The sequence below is a fragment of the Leptodactylus fuscus genome, chromosome 1 (genome assembly GCF_031893055.1).
Source record: "Leptodactylus fuscus isolate aLepFus1 chromosome 1, aLepFus1.hap2, whole genome shotgun sequence".
In the NCBI taxonomy this organism is placed as follows: domain Eukaryota; kingdom Metazoa; phylum Chordata; class Amphibia; order Anura; family Leptodactylidae; genus Leptodactylus; species Leptodactylus fuscus.
Genome location: NC_134265.1, coordinates 65,780,383 through 65,801,847, shown reverse-complemented (window position 1 = coordinate 65,801,847; position 21,465 = coordinate 65,780,383). Strand labels below are relative to the sequence as shown.

Sequence of the window (21,465 nt, the reverse complement as noted above, 5' to 3'; positions counted from 1 at the left end):
CATAGGACTGTAGATATCGTGAAGTGCCAACACGTCAATTTAAACTTAATACTGTGTGGATACACAATTTCGGACAGTTGTGGACCCACAAATTAGTCATGTGAATGCGGCTTTACAGAGCTTTCAATAATACAAACTGAAATGTAAAGGTCTCGGCATTTAGTACTTTGAACAATTAATGTTCACTATTTACATCGCACAGGATCTGTTTTATAGTGACCGTGCAATGTTATTACAGCCTGTACTAATATCACGACTGCTATAAAACAGATACTGTGTGATATAAATAGTGAGGGGACCCCAGACAATATTATATGTTCCGCAGTGGTCTTCCCCCCCCTCCCCTACAGTATTATATTAACCGCAGTAGGCCCACCACACAGTATTATATTCTCCACAGTACCACAGTAGCCCCCCACAGTGTTATATGCTCCACAGTAGGCCCCCCACACAGTATTATATGCTCCATAGTAGCCCCACTACAGGATTATATGCTCCACAGTGGCACCCACACACAGTATTATATTCTTATCAATATGCTCCTCAGTACCTCCTCAGTATTGTATGCTCCTCAGTAGCTCCACACACATTATTATATGCTACATAGTATGCTCCCCCATTATTATATGCTCCTCAGTACCCCACACATACAGTATGATATGATTCCAGAATGGTGCAACATGGCCAACATAGTTTTCTATGGGATCTGATCTTGCATCCGATGGATCAGTTGTCCGTAGCACCTGTCTACAGTCAACAGTGTTATTCTGTCCTGCTCCTTGACAAGTCTAGAGCTGTGCCTTATTGTAATGTATGGAGCACTAAGTGGAGGTCATGTTGCACCATTCTGGAATCAATTCACCTACAGCTGTTTTGTATTAGAGGGAGAAACTACAAGAGCCACACATTTACACATTTATGGTATGTGTCCACACCCTACCAGTGTCACTGGAAAAAATACCCTGTTATTCATGGCAGAAGACATAACTTTGTCTCCTCACCTTCTTTGCATTGGAGGACAAAGAAGATTTGGAGCACTTCTTTCCTCCTGTGATAATGCACTCATAAACATACAGTATAAAAGGACAAGGGGAGCGTTCACATTGTGGTGTCATTATTATATAACTGTTCTGGGGGATGTGTTGTAATTTTTTTTATGCAAGCAATATCTGATGATTGTAGCTTATACATGAGATGATGTTCTCAACTGTGTTGTCTACAAAGAACTCATCTGGGCAACTGTGAGCTGTATAACATCTATGGTATAACCACAGGGGCTCGGAGACTAGACTATTTAGACTGCACATTATGTTTGTTCCTGCTATTAAACTGACGGTTAGAAAGATATTACTGTATAAGCAAACACCGGGGTACGCAGAACATTTTATCACTTTCTAGTCTGTGTATTTTATGAGTAGGCAGCAGAGGACTCGGGGAGAAGTAACTTTATTCTTATTGTCAGGAGAAGTCTGACTGTCATTAGAGTGTTGGAGCTGGTGTCCTCCGATGCCTACCGTTGCCAAGTCTATGTCTTCTCATTATAATGTATCTGATGGGGAATACGTTGAGTCATTTCTAGTCCCAGTATATTGAGTCATCATCACACAACAACAAACATTGGGTCACGTAATATCTAAATTAAGATGTGCAAACTTCCTAGTTATCCTGGCAGAAAGAGAGGGACAATATATCATACACACTACAATCTATAATACTGACATTTCCCAGATGACTGCTGCCACATATAAACCCAAATAACCCAGTCATACCACGTGGCCAAAATCTCATCCACCCATGGTGGCCATTGCAGGTAGTTTAGTCATGCGGCCATTGGCCACCAGAGACATATGTGGTCTTACCCTAAACCACTGGCTGATGAAGTGAATAACATGGATTATCTGAGTACAGTCATAATGTAGCGCTCCCCCATCTTTCCACTGGAGGGGTCAGTGCTAATATGAGCGACGCAGTTACTGTCACCATTCAATGAGTTGATCAAAAGAATCATAAAATTATACAGTCCCACATTTTCCTTTGTTAAAATCTTTACTTTTATTGAAAACATAGCAGCTTCATAGTGCCCCCACATGTAACATAATAGCCCCCACATGTAACATAATAGTCTCCACAGTGCCCACACATGTAACATAATAGCCCCCACATGTAACATAGTAGTCTCCACAGTGCCCCCACATGTAACATAATAGCCTCCACAGTGCCCCCACATGTAACATAGTAGCCTCCACAGTGTCCCCACATGTAACATAATAGCCTCCACAGCACCCCCACATGTAACATAATAGCCTCCACAGTGTCCCCACATGTAACATAGTAGCCTCCACAGTGTCCCCACATGTAACATAATAGCCTCCACAGTGTCTCCACATGTAACATAGTAGCCTCCACAGTGCCCCCACATGTAACATAGTAGCCTCCACAGTGTCCCCACATGTAACATAATAGCCTCCACAGTGTCTCCACATGTAACATAGTAGCCTCCACAGTGCCCCCACATGTAACATAGTAGCCTCCACAGTGTCTCCACATGTAACATAGTAGCCTCCACAGCACCCCCACATGTAACATAATAGCCTCCACAGTGCCCCCACATGTAACATAATAGCCTCCACAGCACCCCCACATGTAACATAATAGCCTCCACAGTGCCCCCACATGTAACATAATAGCCTCCACAGTGCCCCACATGTAACATAATAGCCTCCATAGTGCCCCAACATGTAACATAATAGCCTCCACAGTGCCCCCACATGTAACATAATAGCCTCCATAGTGCCTCAACATGTAACATAGTATTCTCCACAGTGTCCCCACATGTAACATAATAGCCTCCACAGTGCCCCCACATGTAACATAATAGCCTCCACAGTGCCCCACATGTAACATAATAGCCTCCACAGTGCCCCCACATGTAACATAATAGCCTCCATAGTGCCTCAACATGTAACATAGTATTCTCCACAGTGCCCCACATGTAACATAATAGCCTCCACAGTTGGAAACAGAGCCACATTGCAGTGAATAGAGCCTCAGTCACACAATTGCATTAGTACTGCATTCAACGGGAAATTCAACCATGCCTATCCAGTGGGGTAACATTTCCTACCCTGTCTCCCATAGAGTTAGTGTAGAACCAACATAGATTACCTAACTTGTATCCAGCACATGTTCTACAGAGGAGTAATAGGGCTCCCTTTCATGAACATATGTCTCTGTTGTAACTTTCAATGCCTCCAATTAATCCCTAGGCAGAAAATCCTATAAAATCAATGGTAGAAGAAAAACATCATCAGCTTCAGAATTTCAATGAGCGCTGTATATAGTGCTATGAGAGCCGCCGTGGTGCGGCCTTCCTCCTGTGCTGGGATCTGAATGAGCTGCTTAGTCCTAGAGAGCCCACATCAGTCCTGCAGTTCCTCCTGACCAAAAAACTTGAACCATGGAAAATGTTCTGGCCATGAAGTGGATAAGGAAATTGATTTATCCCCTTTACATGTGTAAAATATCTCTGTTCTTAGGAATGGTGGGGGTTCACAGCCATCAGACCACCAATGATCGGCAATATATCCCTTGTCCTATGAATAGAGCATAAATATTTTCATGGAATAACCCATTGAATAGCATTCTTTCTTGAACTATTGCTTCTGAGGGCGAATATGGTGGTACATATACTGTAATTCAAAACTATATGGACAGTGAGTTCCGCCATATAGAGCTTTCCCTTTGGGTGTTGATTTTGGTGGGACAGTAATTGGCGCTGATGTCATTTATCTGTAAAACTTCACAATGGATTTATAATCACATCTTGTTTTACGACAATAGTAGAATAAAGTTTGCCCAATCTGTAGTTTACTTTGTTGGTATGATCATTAAAACCCTCTTTTTTTCTGTTTTGCAGAAAAACAACAGTGTGGGGAATAGTAATGCCGATCTTCCACTCCCTAATCCCGGAATGTACCAGTTGGATGTTACATTGAAACGAGGAAGCAATCTAGCCGCACGTGATCGAGGAGGTACGTATGCTCAATGCTCTGACTATATGATAAAGTGCTAGTCGTGTTTTATGGGAAAACTCAAAGCAAGAGCCAAATTAACGAAAAGTAAAGTAAAATTCCATTATCTTTGTTCTCAGAATTGCAGCAAATGAAATACTCAGACTTTTTGCTTAGTCTGCGCAATGAGCACTTTAGTCTCGATCAAGTTTTATCTGCAGTCATTTAACACCATGCCAAATAAACAGTTATGAATTTGCACTGGCGACACACGAAGGCCATGCCATACCAAGAGCCCTAACCCGTATCCATCTATCACTTTCCATTATGGTGTGTATTCATATGCTAGTAAAAATGTAAGTAGCACAGTGCAGGCAAAGAAGTCACCATATTAGTTACGCTGATTTCACGTCTGTGTCGGGTGGTGTCCATCTGGCACACATACGGCCTGTAAGCCCAACTTTTTTTGTCTGCTGATTTCAGTTAATATCGGACATCCGTTGGACACCCAACAGATACGCACGTATTAAGGTTCTGGGCAGCCCACCTGATCTAATAGTGAGGGGTGTGACTAATAGGCGGTCACAGTGCCGTGTGCATTTGAATTTTTAACATCCCCCTCCCTCATGGATTGTAGGTGTGTGTTAGTGGAGGTTCATGAGCATTTTGCACCTGTTTTTTCATTTCTATCTTGCATTGGGGGCCTTCACAGCCATGTATCATATGGTATTGGGTAAGTGGTATACACCCAAAATACTCAATTATAGTCAATGTGGTCCATAGGGCTCCATTCGGGTACACTATTTTTTAAATATTATGCTATTTTTTAAATTACTGGGCAAAAAAGTTGGTCTGGCGGACCAAAATAACGGAAACCCATTGACGTGAAACTAACGTCAGAGGACTGTGTCATTCTTTCCGTTTTCTTCATTACACTTGTTCACCTTATTGAAACAAAAGGCAGCTCACCAGCTAGAAGGTGACAGGAAGTGACTTAACAAGCTTAAAGGGATTCTACCATTAAAGCAACATTTTTTTCTAATTACCATGTTGGAATAGCCTTAAGAAAGGCAATTTGTCTCTTACCTTTAGACATGGTCTCCGCAGCGCCGTTCCTTAGAAACACAGGTTTTAACCGGTATGCAAATGAGTTTGCAGCAATGAGGGCATGCCCCAGTGCTCAAACGGAGATGGGGGCGTCCCCACTGCTGCCCGAGAGCTCTTTCCAGCGCCAACTCCATCATTAGCTGCAACCCCACCTCTTCTGTCTTCCGTCTCGGTCCAGCTTCCGATGCCTGCTCAGTATGCTCCTGTATTGAACTACAAGAGCAAAAGCGGCCTCCCAAAAATGGCTGCCGCCCCCGTCTCTGTTTGAGCGCTGGGGCCCGCCATCATTGCTGCGGAGAACTCATTTGCATACTGGTTAAAACCAGTATTTCTAAGGAACGGCGCCGCGGAGACCACGTCTAAAGGTAAGAGACGAATAGCCTTTCTTAAGGCTATTCTGACGTGGTAATTAGAAAAATGTTGCTTTAGTGGTAGAGTCCCTTTAATCTATTCTTCAATAGATTTGACTCCAAACCAACTCTCCCTTCACCAGCATGTCAGTCAACCCCTCTCCCCTCACACACCAATACCCAACCCCCACCGACTGGCAGTAAATTGCAATCTGGCTATCTGATCCTCAAGGAGTCTCAAGTGTGTAGAGAAATCAAGAGGATTAAAGCAGACAAGGCCGGAGGACCCGATGGTTTAAGTGCAAGGGTTCTTAAAATGTGCGGTGACCAGCTGTGCGGTATTGTTATGCACATGTACAACATGAGTCTAAAGCCGGTAGTGGTACCTCAACTATATAAAACATCTTGTGTAGTACCAGTCCCAAAGAAACCCAACCCAATGGACTACAATGACTACTGACCTGTAGCACTGACATCCCACCTGATGAAGGTCCTAGAGAGACTGGTCCTGACACAGCTACGCCCCCTAGTGTGCCCCACTCTGGACCCCCTCCAGTGTGCCTATCGGCCGGGCATTGGGGTAGATGATGCCATCATCCACCTTCTTCACAGAGTTCTCTCTCGCCTGGAGAAACCTGAGAACACTGTGAGAATAATGTTCTTTGATTTCTCCAGTGTGTTCAACACCATTCAGCCAGGGCAATTAAGGGAGAAGCTGAATCTTGGTGGTACGGACCATCACCTGTCCAACTGGATACTAGACTATCTGACAAACCGCCCTCAGTATGTGAGAGCCCGGGACTGTGTGTCTGACTCTGTGATCTGTAGTACAGAGGCACCACAAGGTACAGTTCTTGCCCCATTTCTTTTCACACTGTACATTTCTGACTTTAGGCACAACTCATCCAGCTGTTACTTACAGAAGTACTCCGATGACTCTGCTATAGTAGGCCTTATCACTGATGGTGATGATAGGGAATACAGAGACTTTGTTGAATGGCGCCAGCAGAACCACCTCAGGATTAATGCTGGGAAGACCAAGGAGATGGTGGTGGACTTTAGTAAACAGAGAAGTGCTCTGACCCCGGTGGAGATCCAAGGGACATGCATTGAGATAGTCATGACCTATAAGTATCTGGGTGTACTCTTCAATAATAAACTAGACTGGGCTGATCACCTGGAGGCGCTGCACAGAAAGGGTCACAGCAGACTCTACCTGTTCTGGAGGCTGAGGGGCTTCGGAGTCCAGGGGCCACTTCTTAGTGCCTTTTTCAACTCTGTGGTTGTTTCAGCCATCTTTTTCGGTGTGGCCTGCTGGGGGAGCAGTATATCAACCAGGGACAGAAATAGACTTGACAGGCTGATCAGTACAGGTGGTGGGTGACAAAAGGACACTGTCCGTGGTGAGCTCCATGTGGCAGAACAAATCCCACCCCATGTATGAGACCTTGATGGCACTTAGCAGCACTGTAAGTGACCGTCTGCTTCACCCCACATGTGAGAAGGAGCGCTATCGCAAGTCCTTCCTTCCAACCGCGATCAGGCTGTATAATCTACATCAGACCAAGCGAAGATCACTCCGTACAGAAAACTTATGATTATGAATATCCTCCTTCTTTCTTCCTCTGTTCCTTAGCTGCTATGGACTCCTAGTATATCTTCTCTTCTCAACTTATGTGTTTCTCCTTCTGTAATATATTACTGTGTATTATCCTGTATCTGTATTACTATGCTGCTGTAACATACTGAAATTTCCCCACTGTGGGACTATTAAAGGATTATATTATCTTATCTTAATATACACTGTGTGCAGAATTATTAGGCACGTTGTATTTGAGAGGATTCTTTTTATTATTGTTCAACAACTGTGTTCTCAATCAACCCAAAAGACTCATATCTGTTTGTGCAGGTAACTATTACTGTGCAGAATTATTAGGCAACTTAATAAAAACCAAATATATACCCATCTCACTTGTTTATTTTCCCCAGGTAAACTAATATAACAACACAAAATTTAGAAATAAACATTTCTGGCATTCAAAAACAAAAAAATCACCTTTCTTTACGATAACACTCAAAAGCCTTCCATCTACAGGTTCTTTTTTAAATGTAGATTGTGAGCCCCATATAGGGATCACAATGTAAATTTTTTCCCTATCAGTATGTCTTCCATCCATAGATTCTGTCAGTTGCTTGATCTGTTTCCGATCAACATTACGTGCAGCAGCCACCACGGCCACCCAGTCACTGTTCTGAGAGGTGGACTGTTTTCCCTCCCTGTAGATCTCACATTTTATGAGGGGCCACAGGTTCTCTATGGGGTTCAGATCAAGTGAACAAGGGGGCCATGTCATTATTTTTTCTTCTTATAGACCTTTGTGGCCAGCCACGCTGTGGAGTATTTGGATGCATATGATGGAGCATTGCCCTGCATGAAAATAATGTTTTTCTTGAACGATACCAACTTCTTCCTGTACCACTGCTTGAAGAAGGTGTCTTCCAGAAACTGGCAGTAGGTCTAGGAGTTGAGCTTCACTCCATCCTCAACCCGAAAAGGTCCCACAAGTTCATCTTTGATGATCCCAGCCCATCGGAGGTCGGAGTGGAGCTCTCTGCCCTTTGCTGATCCAGCCTCGGGCCCATCCATCTGAGCCATCAAGAGTCACTCTCATTTCATCAGTCCATTGGTTAAAAAGCTCAAAAAGTTTTGCAATTTCAAGACTGTTGCATCCCTCTGCAAGACATCTCACAATTTTTGACTTTTCAGAGTCCGTCAAATCTCTCTTCTGACCCATTTTGCTAAAGGAAAGGAAGTTGCCTAATAATTATGCACACCTTATATAGGGTGTTGATGTCATTAGACCATGCCCCTCCTCAGTACAGATATGCAAATCGCCTGATTTACATAATTGGTAGTTGGCTTTCAAGCCTATACAGCTTTGCCTAATAATTCTACACACAGTGTATGTCACCATTCTATAGGTCACTGCCAGATTATTACCCAATAGAACTCTATTGGGAGGCTTTTTGGAGGCTGAATTTGAGGTGGATTTAGCATCAAAATCAGCGCCAAAAAATGCTGTGCGCATTGACTCTCAGGATCCCACCTCTGGGGTAGTTCACAATTAATAACACACTTGTCCACTGGGTACGTATTGCAACATTAACTTTAATGGAACTGGGCTGCAGTACCAAACACAGCCTTTGAACAGGGGTGGTGCTATTTAAGGAAGGCAGCTGTCATGTTTTTGCTAATCCTGCACAAACTCTTTAATAGTTAAGTCTGAGTATTTTATACTGTTCCCAACACAATTCAGAATAAATTCCCTGGCCATGTCTCTCTCAATTACTTGTTTATTCTCCTAACTCAATATTACTTTATTTTGTAAATCATATATATATATATATATATATATATATATATATATATATATATATTTTTTTTTTATTTTATTTTTTTTTTATGGGAAATATCTGCTGTGGAGATTGACTGAACTAGAACCTCCTGGACCCTAAAAGAAAGATATGTGTGTATGGGAAGGAGGAGAGAAAATTCCAGGACTTTTCTCTCAGGGCGGGTTCACATCTGCACCCGGTCTCCGGTTTAGCCAATCTGGCCAGTCTCCCCCGCAAAATTGGACAGGAGACGGAAACCCATCAGTCTGCTTTCAAACCTATTCACTTGAGTGGGTTTGCAGAGGTGACCGCCTGTGTGCGTCTTGCGCCTCTCCACAGGGAAACCGTTTTTTTTTTTAACTGGACACAAAGTCCCCATGGAAAGGCAAAAGACACACACGGGCGGTTACCTCTGAAAACCCACTGAAGCAAATGGGTTAGATAGCTGACTGCTGGGTTTCCGTCTCCTGTTCAGTTTCGTGGGACAGAAGATGAAAACTGGCCGGATTGGCTAAACCGGAGACCGGGCGCAGATGTGAATCCACCCTCAGCTGAATTTCATCAGTTTCTGTGGTGGAGTCTCCAACGCAGATGTGAGCCTATCCTCAGTGATATTGCTATTTGATAGCTGAGAATACATAGACCTTTTAATAAATATTGCTTTAAATATGCATGAATGAACATTGCGTGCAGCATTTTGCCCTTTTATAAAGTCATAAGGCTATATGTACAGTAGCTGTATAGTTCTATAATCAGAGGTGTACCGAGATTCCTGGTCCACAATCTAATATTTATAATGAAGCCTCCACTTGCTATGTGCTATCTATAATACTGGTGTCTCCTTATGTTGCAGAGAGGCTTTTGGGCTCCCTGAGGCTCCAGAGCCCAGTAGCAAATGCTCTGCATTCCTATAGCTATGCCCCTGGCTGCATTAAGTATGAGAAGCCAAGCCATATCTTCGATTATTCCCACTAAGAGGTTCCTTAGTCTACTGACTGTGGAGTACTGCACTGTGCGCCACACACGCTAGCAAGCATATACTGTTAGTTGTTGTGAACTGTATTGCGACCAATCCTTACTTCCCCTGTGGAACACAAACGTATTCATTCTGTCCTTAGCTTGAATTTGGTAAATGGCTCCAATTTCTGATAACACCAATTCAATACAATATGGGAACATGCTAGCAGAACTGGGTCCAGCTGTAATTTACAGCATGTTTCCGTGAAAATTAATCTGGCATAAATGTGATATACACATATGTGGGATACCTTTTGATAAAGTATCACAAAATCATATAGTTTTGAAAAGCTGGTCATCTGGTGATACTCTTATCTCGATATGTCCAGCCAACAGGAAAAGGAGGATGCATCAGGGGTGAACCTGCCTTTTTCGCCACCCGAGGCGGACGACAGAAAGCCCCCCCCCCCCCTGGAGGAGGGGGCGGGGCGGCATTAGCAGGCAGAGAGCAGGCAAGGAGAGGACCTGCTCTCTGCCTGAGCGTGAGGGGAGGCCGCTGGAGCAGCGCTGCCCCAGCGGCCTCCCCAATCCACCTCTCAGTGACGCTAAGCCAGTCCAGGAAAGCTTGTCCTGGACTGGGTTAGGCAAGCAAAAATGCCGCCCTCCCCGGGGCCCTGGCATAGTGCCGCCTGAAGCAGTCGCTTCAGGTCGCCTCATGGGAGGTGTGGCGCTGGGATGCATACACCTTTAAATACAGACAGTACATTGATGCAGCAAAGAATATAGTGTAAAATATTTTGTTCCTCTTCACTTTTTAAAAGCAATATATTCACAGTATATTAAAGCAGAACATTATAAACCAATTGGCCAAAATGTGACCTTTGCCTGGCTTATTATAGAACATGGGCACTGATACGCATAAAAGTGCTGTAATATATTATTATTCCTTCTTAGTAGTAGATGTTACTTAATGAATAGAGACATTACGCTAAAATCTGTTTGATTTAGAGCTGCTAAATTTGAGGTCTGGGATTGAGCTAATGTTTTTTCCACAGCCGCTTCTTTGGTTCTTTTAATGAAAATTGATTATTTCTCCGAAGACATCATTCCTGCTTCCTCTTCGACATCTATGCTTAGATGAGACTGCATAATTGCTCTCCTGACTGCAATAATTGCGCTATCTCCCCATGTTGTATGCCTGAGTTTACTCAATATTGAAGTATTAATGAATGACAGACAGCTCCAAATTACATAGAGCATGCTTTGGTCACAGACAGGTAATATGCCAATGACTTGATTCTGGTCAATGCTGTCGTTTAGCTCTGTTTGCCCAAATCTACCTGGAAGTTTTTGCTCAGCATTTTATATATTGTCTTAGTCATGACATATTACTGTGTTTACAAATATAAATTCCCTAAGGCTGTATTCACACTGTGCTTGCAGTGTATAATTAGTTCAAGTTCCAAGAAAGTTCCTGGCAGATACAGTAAACTAAATGTATCAATTGGGCACAATTTATTTGGCATACATTTAGGTAGTCCCTGCCAATTTAGCCCTGGTTTACATCTGCGTTCGGTAATCCGTTCGGGGAGTCCGCATGGGCACCACCCCGAATGGACTATCAAACACAGTTGCAAGCTGTGTGCCAGTGAAAGCACACGGACCTCATATACTATAATGGGGTCCGTGTGCTTGCCGCGCGCTGCCCGCATGAATCATGCGGACAGGAAAGTAAATTGTGAACTACTTTCCTGCCCACATGTTCCCTGTGGAGATCTGGCGGCAAGCACACGGACCCCATTATAGTATATGGGGTCCGTGTGCTTTTACTGTTCACTGCTTGCAAATGCGTTCGGTAGTCTGTTCGGGAGGGTCACCATGCGGACTCCCCGAACAGATTACCGAACGCAGATGTGAACCAGGCCTTACCTTTATTTTTTTTCAAACTGCTGAAAATTTTATCCATGTAGATGGATATTGTCAGTATGCACTTCTTTTGTATGGGACCCTGTGGCCTTCATCAGAGATGAGCAAACAGTGAAATATTCAATATTTGATTCAAATAGCCCCTCAATATTCGACTATTCAAACGAATATCGAACCCCATTATAATCTATGGGGAAAAATGCTTTGTTTCAGGAGAAGTCACTCTTCGACTCAGGAGAGTCACCAAGTCCATTATGACACCTCAGCAAATGATGCCAACACCCTGGAATGCAACTGGGACAGCAGGGGAAGCATGGCTGGGGGCATCTAACATGCCCAAGTCCCTGTATTACGCCACTATCTTGTTCGGATCCCTGTCAGCTTGCGATATGCGGGAGTAGACTTTTTCCCATAGGAATGGAATGCATTGACCAGTGTTGATTGGCCCAATGCCATACAGAGTACAGCATTCGGCCAATCAACGCTGGTTGGCTCGTCTGTGAGGAGGAGGAGTCTAAGATCGGTCCACAGCAGTCTCCATTGTGGTCCGATCTCAGGTATAGCAGAGTTGACACAGCTCTGCTCCATCTGAGATGCAGCAAAGCTGACTGTGTACTGAACCCTGTTGCATCTCAGATGTAGCAGTGCTGACTGTGTGCTGAACCCTGCTCCATCTGAGATGCAGCAGAGCTGACTGTGTGCTGAACCCTGCTCCATCTGAGATACAAAAGGGTTCAGCACACAGTTAGCTCTGCTGCATCTCAGATGGAGCAGGGTTCAGCACACAGTCAGCTCTGCTGCATCTGAGATGCAACAGGGTTCAGCACACAGTCAGCTTTACTGCATCTCAGATGGAGCAGGGTTTAGCACACAGTCAGCACTGCTACATCTGAGATGCAACAGGGTTCAGCACACAGTCAGCTCTGCTGCATCTCAGATGGAGCTGGGTTCAGCACACAGTCAGCTTCTGCTGCATCTGTGATGCAACAGGGTTCAGCGCATGGCCAGCCCTGCTACATCTGAGATCGGACCACAATGGAGACTGCTGTGGACCGATCATAGACTCCGCCTCTTCCGGCAGAACCAGCGTTGATTAGCCGAATGCTGTACATTGTATGGCATTCGGCCAATCAATGCTGGTCAATGAATTCCTATGAGAAAAAGTCAGCTCCCGCATAACACAAGCTGACAGGGATCCCGACCAGATAGAGCCCCAAAGAGCTGTTTGAGTAACATTCCCACCTAAATAAAGGTAATCCCTAGCTAACCCTGCCAGTACATCTATCCCTGTCTCACAGACACATAGTTCACAGTCTCATATGTCCCGGATCTGAAATCCACCATTTGTATAAATTGGAGGTCACCTTATTTAGCCAGCCAATTACTTTTTCCGATTTTTTTTCGATGCCTCCGTTGTCGTAGTTCCTGTCCCACCTCCCCTGCACAGTTATTGGTGCAAAAAAAAGCGCCAGGGAAGGTGGGAGAGGATACAAATTTTTAGTGCATTTGCCGTGTGGTATTCAATTGGAATTGAATATCTCGAGCAACCCGATATTTGATTGAATATCAATTCGATCAAACGCCGTTCGCTCATCTCTAGCCTTCATATATCACTACATGTCATACAATTATGCACTAGGATTTGTGTTCTGTTTATATGCTGCAATAGAAAATCTAGAAAAACGTATTTATATTTTGTGGAGTGAGTTGAATTATTTAATGGCACCTTTTTGGAGTGCATTTAACTTTAACCTTTAGAGGGGATAGAAAAAAAAAAAACAGGTTTGCTCTAACAAGCTCATTTCATTCTCTGGGTGGCAATATAGTACTCAACACATACAGTAGTACACAAGTTCCTAAACCTGCACTTACACATATGTTTTTCAGTTTGCCTCTGACTTTTATTGTCCTGGAGGTTGTGTCAGTAGTCTGTTGTTCTTTACCTTGAACTAGGGACCGTTTAGCTCTGCGTTCCTGGGTATGTGCCCACACAGTAACAGACCTCAAGGAGCAGCAAAATGCTGCAAGACTATTGTTGATAGGGATGTGACAGGTGGTGCCTGTAAAGGGAGGATACGTGTTAGTCTGCCTTTTTCAGATTCATCTATATAATAAAAAACTGGGTAGTATGTTAAATAATCTGCTTGGTTTATTATTTGGACTCATTGGCTGGTTGTGATGCTATATACTCCTGATAAGGTCAAAGCCGTGTTTATGAGTAATTGACCAATAATCTTAGGTAACTGTCGTCGTCCTAATTAATTAAGCTGAGTGCCAGGCGGTAAGGAAATGGCAACAGGCACGCAATGTTGGTATTAGTTCCTCTCTCAACCAAGAAGGAAATACTGATGCGCTTTTATTAAAACACAGTGGGGTTAAATAGTAGCAGAGAAAGTAATAGACACAAAAAACAAAGCCAAGGGAGACCGCGCTTCCTTTGAATCTTTTATAGACCGAGTCCAATATGTGATAAAGGGAAAAAAAGAGAGCTATTTCTCAAATATGTATATGGCGAGCAATCTTGGCAGCGTTAACACTTGTATGACTCTAAGTCATCAAAACATACTAGGATATTGGTTTTACCAATGTAGGTAAGTGAACGCACTCACTCGAGTAATGATTTAAAAAGGTAAGTATTTTATTCATGGAAGGATGACGCATTTCGGGGTTTTTGGAGTATCACTATACACTCTACCCCTTCTTCAGATCTTTGAAGATGTACTGGACAGGTCACTTAGGGTGTGTAGAAACAGATTCTATAGCCTATTGATCGTTAGCCCCAAGGCTGGAGTTGTCTGACCAGCATGTGATCATTATCTCTCTTGCCATGATGATACGTGTATTCACTATGACTTTAAAAAAAAAAAGTTAGTCTTAGCTAAACTATCCCTGTGGAGCATAACACCTGCAGAAGCCATCTCTATGTACACATCATTATAAGAAAATCTAATCTAATATATCATAAAAGAAATATGTTTCCCTCTGTACCTATTAGGTTGCTTTCTTCCTCCTTGCTTTCATTCAGATTCTTATCTCTAATAGCATACCCGTATCTGTATGACGTTTAACCCCTTCCCGACATTCGCCGTAATAGTACGGCGCTGCTGGGAAGGGCTTCCCGCAAACCGCCGTACTATTACTGCAGATGCATGGTGCGCACACAGAAACTGTGTGCGCACCATGCACAGCGGGTGTCAGCGTAATACACGGCTGACAATGCCCTGTAACACCCGCGGTCGGAACCGGGTCCGATCGCGGGTGTTAACCCCTGATATGCCAGCGATCAACATGACCACCGGCACCTCCGGGGTTACAGTGTAGTATGGTGCCGATCGGCACCCCCGCGCCGGTTTCGGGGGGTGCCGGTGTTCGTAGGGGGCAGCCCGGGGTCTGAGCAGTGACCCCAGGTCTGCCCCATCACTTACCCCGTCCTCGCTCCTGGCTGATCCTGCCGTAAATGAAGCTGTCAGCCTGTGCATCTACACAGGCTGACAGCTTCCTATACTCTGCAATACACGTGTAACACGTGTATTGCAGCGTATCTCTATTGAAGCAGTGATCATCCGATCACTGCTTCAATCCCACATGGCGACAGAAAAAAAAAGTTTGAAAAAAGTAAAAATAAAAAAGTTTAAAATAAATTATAAATAAATAAAGCCCCAAAAATCCCATTTTCCCCATATAAAATGTTTTATTATGTAAAATAAAGAAAAATAGAAAAAAACATTAAATATTTGGTATCACCGCGTCCGTAATAACCTGAACAATAAAATTAAAACATTATTTAACCCGAACGGCGAACGGCGTAAAAAAAAAACGTAGAAAACCGCACAAAATAATGATTATTCACCACCTTTCCCTTACAAAATGCTCAATAAAAAGTAATCAAATGGTCAGATGAAAACCAAAATGGTACCAATAAAAAGAAGAGATCTTCCCGCAAAAATAAGCCCTCAACCAGCTCTGTCTAGCGAAAAATAAAAATGTTATGCCTTTCAGAAGATGGCGATGCAAAAATAATGATTTTTTTCCCTAAATTGAATTTTATTCTGCACAAATAGCAAAGCATTAAAAAATAATATAAATGAGGCATCGCTGTAACCGTACCGACCCGCAGAATAATGGTAACATGTTACTTATGCTGTACGCTGCACGGGAAAAAAAAAAAAATGCTAAAAAGCAATGCCAGAATTGATGTTTCCTTTTACATCCCACCCAGAAAGAGTTAATAAAATGTAGTCAATAAGTTACAGGCCCCAAAATGGCGGCATTGAAAAGCACATCTAATACCGCAAACAACAAGCCCTCATATGGCCACATTGCCAGAAAATAAAAATAAAAATCTAGCTTGTACAATGTGAAGACAAAAACACTAAAAGTCGCCAAATCATTAGGACATAAGTGGCTGCGACTAGAAGGAAATGTGTAAGCGGTGCGAGCGTTTTCAGGGGACCTCCCATATTTAGAGCTTATGAGAGATAATACACCAGCGCTGATCCCCCAGAATGCCCCTCTTCCCCGTCCATGTCATAGGAGCTAGTGGGAAAATAAAATAGGATTTGGTGTACCCAATTTACTCAGCACAGCTTACACATTCACTTCGGGGTTACTAATGCTCACTACATCACTTGATAAATTCTTTGAGGTGTGCGGTTTTCAAAATGGGGTCACTTTCTAGAGGTTTCCACTGTTTTGACACCTCAAGGGCTTTGTAAATGCGACATGGCTCCTGAAACTGATCGCAGCCAGATCTGCCCTCTAAAAGCTCTTTGGCGCGCCTTCCCTTCTGCGTCTCACTGTGGGTCCATATATTAGTTTACACCCACAAGTGAGGTACTATGGTAGTCGGGAGAACTTGCCTAACAAATTGTGGGATGCGTTTTCTCCTTTAACCCCTTGTGAATGTGCAAATTCTAGGGCTAAACGAAAATATTAGTAAAATAAATTCAAATTTGAAAATTTCACCTCCATTTTGTATTAATTCCTGTTAAGCACTTATAGGGTTAAACTACTAGGTATATGTTGTTTTGGCTTATTTAAGGGGTGCAGTTTTGAAAATGGGGTGATTTATGGGGGGCTTTAATACAAGGGTCTTTCAAAACCCCTTCATAACTGGATTAGGCCCTTTAAAAAATGGGTTTTGGAAATTTCTTGAAAATTTTGAATATTGTTGTTTCACTTGTAAATCTTATAATGTCCGTAAAAATTAAAAGGGCGCCTAAAGTTTGATGCCGACATAAAGCAGAGATCTGGAACATGAGATTTATTATATAATTTTGGCGGTCTGACTATCTGTATGTAATGTACATCATTTCAAACTTTATAAAATGCATATTTTTCAAAATTTCCACCAAATTTCAAATTTTTTCATAATTAAACACAAAACATATCAACCAAAATTTACCACTAACATGAAGTACAATGTGTTACGAAAAAAACAATCTTAAAATCACTTTGGTAAGTTAAAGCGTTCCAAAGTTATTGCCATATAAAGTGACACATGTCAGTTTTGAAAAATCGAGCTTGGTCAGGAAGTCAAAAAGTGCCATCGGCGGGAAGGGGTTAATATTATTTAGACCTTGTTTTGCTGTGCATTTATTTTTCGTTGTATTTGTATCTGCATCTTGCCTACATACAGGAGTGTGTGGAGAGGGGAGGGTGAGACGTAGTGTCATAAGCCGGGGATTGTGGATCTGCTGTGCTACCAAACCGGTCTATTATGGGGCCACCTCTAAGGGTATTATTCCAGCAGACTCCCTGATTTTCACACTTTAATCCTTGACTCAGTCCACTGTCTCCTGAGGTGGTCCTGGTTTAATAACAGCTGACTAGGTAAACACAACTAGGATGCAGAACACACACAGAAACAAGATAATATTGAGCCAGTCAGGGGTATATTTAACAGAAGGGAAACATCTAAGGCTGTGTTCACACAGAGGAAGATGCTGTGGATTTGGGGTCAGAATTTGCCTTTGAATCCGGGGCAGATTCCTCCCAGAATCCGCCTCCAATTGCTTTCAGTGGGAGGCAGAGATTGCAGCAGGACGTGGAAAAAGGAAGCATCCTTTTGATTGATTCAGCCAAGCAGTCCGCGGCTCGAGACTCCTTACTGATAAAGCCCATTCATCCAATCCTAATCAGCAGCAGGATGCTGTGACAGAATGCTGATATACTGCATCAGCACCTCGTCATGGCTAGACCGCGGCGAAAAATGAAGAGGGCTTCCTTCTTAGGGTAAAAATCTGCAACAAAATCGGCAAAATCTGCAACAAAAAATGCTGCGTTTCCACAACATGATGTCTTAGCCTAAAACAAATGGCAGGTATAACACATAAAACGTAGGGATAACAGAAGGCACATGGCCACTAGTAAAAGCAGACAGACAGATAGACATCAGAATAAAATGCATACATGCAGCAGAAGATGGAACAAGCATTATTGACACATTGCATTGCTCAGACAGATATATAACATGTATATTGCTCAACACAGAGCGGAGTAAAATAGGCAGAGACAGTCAAGGATTGGCTGAGGATAGCAAACAGGCGTATCTGCAGGTCTTATGGGCTGTACTAGGTACAACAGCAAAAAAAGAAAAAATAGCGCCCTGTCAGGAACTGCACAGTGTGAACTAGAGCCAGCGGCAGAGTATGCTGAGAGAACACAACAATGGGCACAGACTGTTACATGCAGGCTTGTTAATTGAATGATTACGTCATTCTGTACAGTGATAGAGCTTTAACTTGCAAGATATAGTGGAATTTAAGAGCACTCTTAGGGCTAGTTCACACGTGGGCAAAGGGGAGGTTTTTGACAGCGGAATTCGCTTCAAAAACCGCTCCTTTAACATGGTGGTCTATGTAGACCACTAGCTTTTTTTTTCCTCCTAGCGTTTTCCGCCTGAAGAAGCGACATGACCTTTCTTCAGGCGGAAAACGCCTGAAGAATTGCATAGAAGTGAATGGGAGGCGAAAACCGCGCGGTAAAAAAACGCGCGGTTTTTTGCACACAAAACCGCGCGTTTTTTTGCAAAAAACCGCGCGGTTTGCGCCTGCAGTTTCTATAGCACATATAGGGAAAAAAAAACCTAGCGAAAACCGCTAGCGAAAACCGCGTAAAAAACCACGTCAAAAACCGCGTGGAATGCAAAAAACAGCGTCAAAAAAACTCCCCGAGGTTTTTTACCTCGCACAAATAAGCTAGGCGGTTTTCACGTGTGAACTGACCCTTATGGTGAGTTCACACTAAGTATACGCCAGCTTATTCTGAACGTAAAACACCTTCAGAATCAGCGGCGTATAAAGCAGTTCCATTCATTTCTATGGGAGCCGGCATAAGAGTGCTCCCCATAGAAATGAATGAGCTGCTTTTTTCACTACGAGCAGTCCCATTGAAGTGAATGGGAAGTGCCCGCGTGTACGGCTCGGAATGAGCAGAGCTTGCCGTACACGCCGGCACTTCCCATTCACTTCAATGGGACTGCTCGTAGTGAAAGAAGCAGCCCATTCATTTCTATGGGGAGCACTCTTATGCCGGCTCCCATAGAAATGAATGGAACTGCTTTATACGCCGCTGATTCTGAAGGTGTTTTACGTTCAGAATAAGCTGGCGTATACTCAGTGTGAACTCACCCTTAGTTATAAAATAGCTGCGGGATGTGCGATTTTTTTTTTCCCAGAAGCCTCCTTATCTTGTATTCTCTCTCTAGACTGAAACATAAGTGGAGATAAAAGTATTTTTCGTTATTAAGATAAGGTTTCTTATATTCACGTGTACTATTAATTATTTATTATGAATAGTTATTTTATAATTGGAGGTTCCCCTTTAATTTATGGTGTACCACAGAATACGGTTCAGTCACATTATAAAATGTTGAATGTAATATCCATCCCAGGTTAGAAAAGACAAAAACTTGTCTCATGAAGATAGCAAACTACTAGCCTGGCCTTAGGAAACCACATTGATCGGCTGTTATCATTGTTGGAAGACGTCTGCTAGAGGAAAAATGTAGTTTTAAATGCAGACGTCAATAGGATTCTACAAAATCCATTTCTGAGGGTTTGCTCCAATGATTTTTCACACATATCATAAAACTGACCACAATATAAGTGAGCTTGAACTTCAAGGTTTTGGTAGCTTGACATGTATTGTTTAGCCAGTTCTAATGTTGTAAAAATATGACAGGTGTACAATATATATTGTATGTATTACAGAAAATACAAGGCTTCTTTTATGAGAAGGTCCTTCAAGAATGCGAGGATCTGATGGTACTGTAGATAATGCATTGATCTTTTCATTTTTATTTGGATTTTGTAGCTTCAAAGAAACGTCTATGGGATCACTCAAGCTCAGGTATTAGGGAATTCCAGAAAATTGTCAGACTTTAGAATATAAGGGAATATTAGACACTTTGTGATGACAAGATTTCTGGCACAAAGATGTGGTATTTTGTAGATTCCAGGATGCTCATTGAATAACAACTAAGGGAAATGAAAGAAGAGCAAGATATGAAGGAATTCAACTCTACATTCCAAATACAGATATACTCCACAGTACCAAAGGCAGTATCTGTTTTTAGTGATTTTGTAAGAATATATTGTACAATAGCATCAGGTAAACAGTATAAAGCACCATAGTGAGACAAACCATATATTAATGTTACAAGTAAAGAAGCAAAAAGTAACAAGTAACATGTCAGTGTTTTCAAAAGCAAAAATGTTTCAGGCAAACAATTCACTAATATAAGACAAATGCTAACAAAAAAATGTTAGGCTACATTCACATTCCTATTATGAATGTGCATTACTGTCATCCATCACAGGATAAGAGCAAAAGACATTAAATGACAGAGCCTGCTCTGCCTGGTGTATGTATCCATTCACTAAGATTGTAAAAACATGACGAAGTCTTCTATAAGACCAAACGTTAGAGTTCCACTTAGATTTTGATGAACGTTTGTGAGGGATCCGTTGCATGTCTTTCTGCTACTTTTGGAACATCAGCAACATATCCATATTAAAAACCCAATAATACAATTAACCAAAAATTCACTTCCCATATTGTAGCAGTAGAGTATGATCCAAGATCAACATCGATGGCTATCTGTAGAGATGAGCGAGTATAGAAATGAATGGACGTAGCCGGCACGCAGGGGGTTAAGCGGCCAGCCGCCGTCAAAGCGGAAGTACCAGGTGCATCCATTCATTTCTATGGAGCGTGCTGTTCGGATCGGCTGATCCCAACAGTACTCGCTCATCTTTAGTTATCAGTAGTGGTTGGAGTGTTGTCCTGGAGGAAACTTAAAGGAGTTGTGCAGTATTAGAAAACATAGCTGATTTCTTCTTCTCAAAAAGCAACATTAAGTTCCTCCATAGATCAGTGTATTTGGGTATTGCGATATATCACAGTTATATACAATTGACACCACATACGCTTATGTTTGCAGGGCTATAAAGGAGTGCAGGGTAGTAGGCTCAACTGCTGTCCCCTCTGCAGTCCTGGGAAAGAGCTAGCTGAGGGTAAAGGAACATCTCGCCTCTGGATGGTTTGGCCCTGGCACTGACACTTGCATTCTCCGCTCCGTTGTGTCCAAAGTCTTATAGGCTAATACAAAATGAGCTTTCTAAATTTTATATATTTATTAACCCTGAATGGGTCGGTACTGCCCTGTTTCCCGGAAAATAAGACAGTGTCTTATATTAAACTCTCTCCTGAAATAT

At 42.7% G+C, this 21,465-nt stretch overlaps 1 protein-coding gene across 5 annotated transcripts in view; it reads left to right on the top strand.

Moving 5' to 3' along the window:
- MCTP1 (multiple C2 and transmembrane domain containing 1) overlaps positions 1-21,465 on the top strand; it is a 625,729-nt gene that overhangs the window by 165,657 nt on the left and 438,607 nt on the right. For all 5 annotated transcript variants that reach the window (XM_075271852.1, XM_075271845.1, XM_075271861.1 and 2 more), the window contains exon 2: positions 3,917-4,031. In XM_075271852.1, coding sequence (XP_075127953.1) covers positions 3,917-4,031 — 115 coding nt within the window. The remainder of the gene's footprint in view (positions 1-3,916; positions 4,032-21,465) is intronic.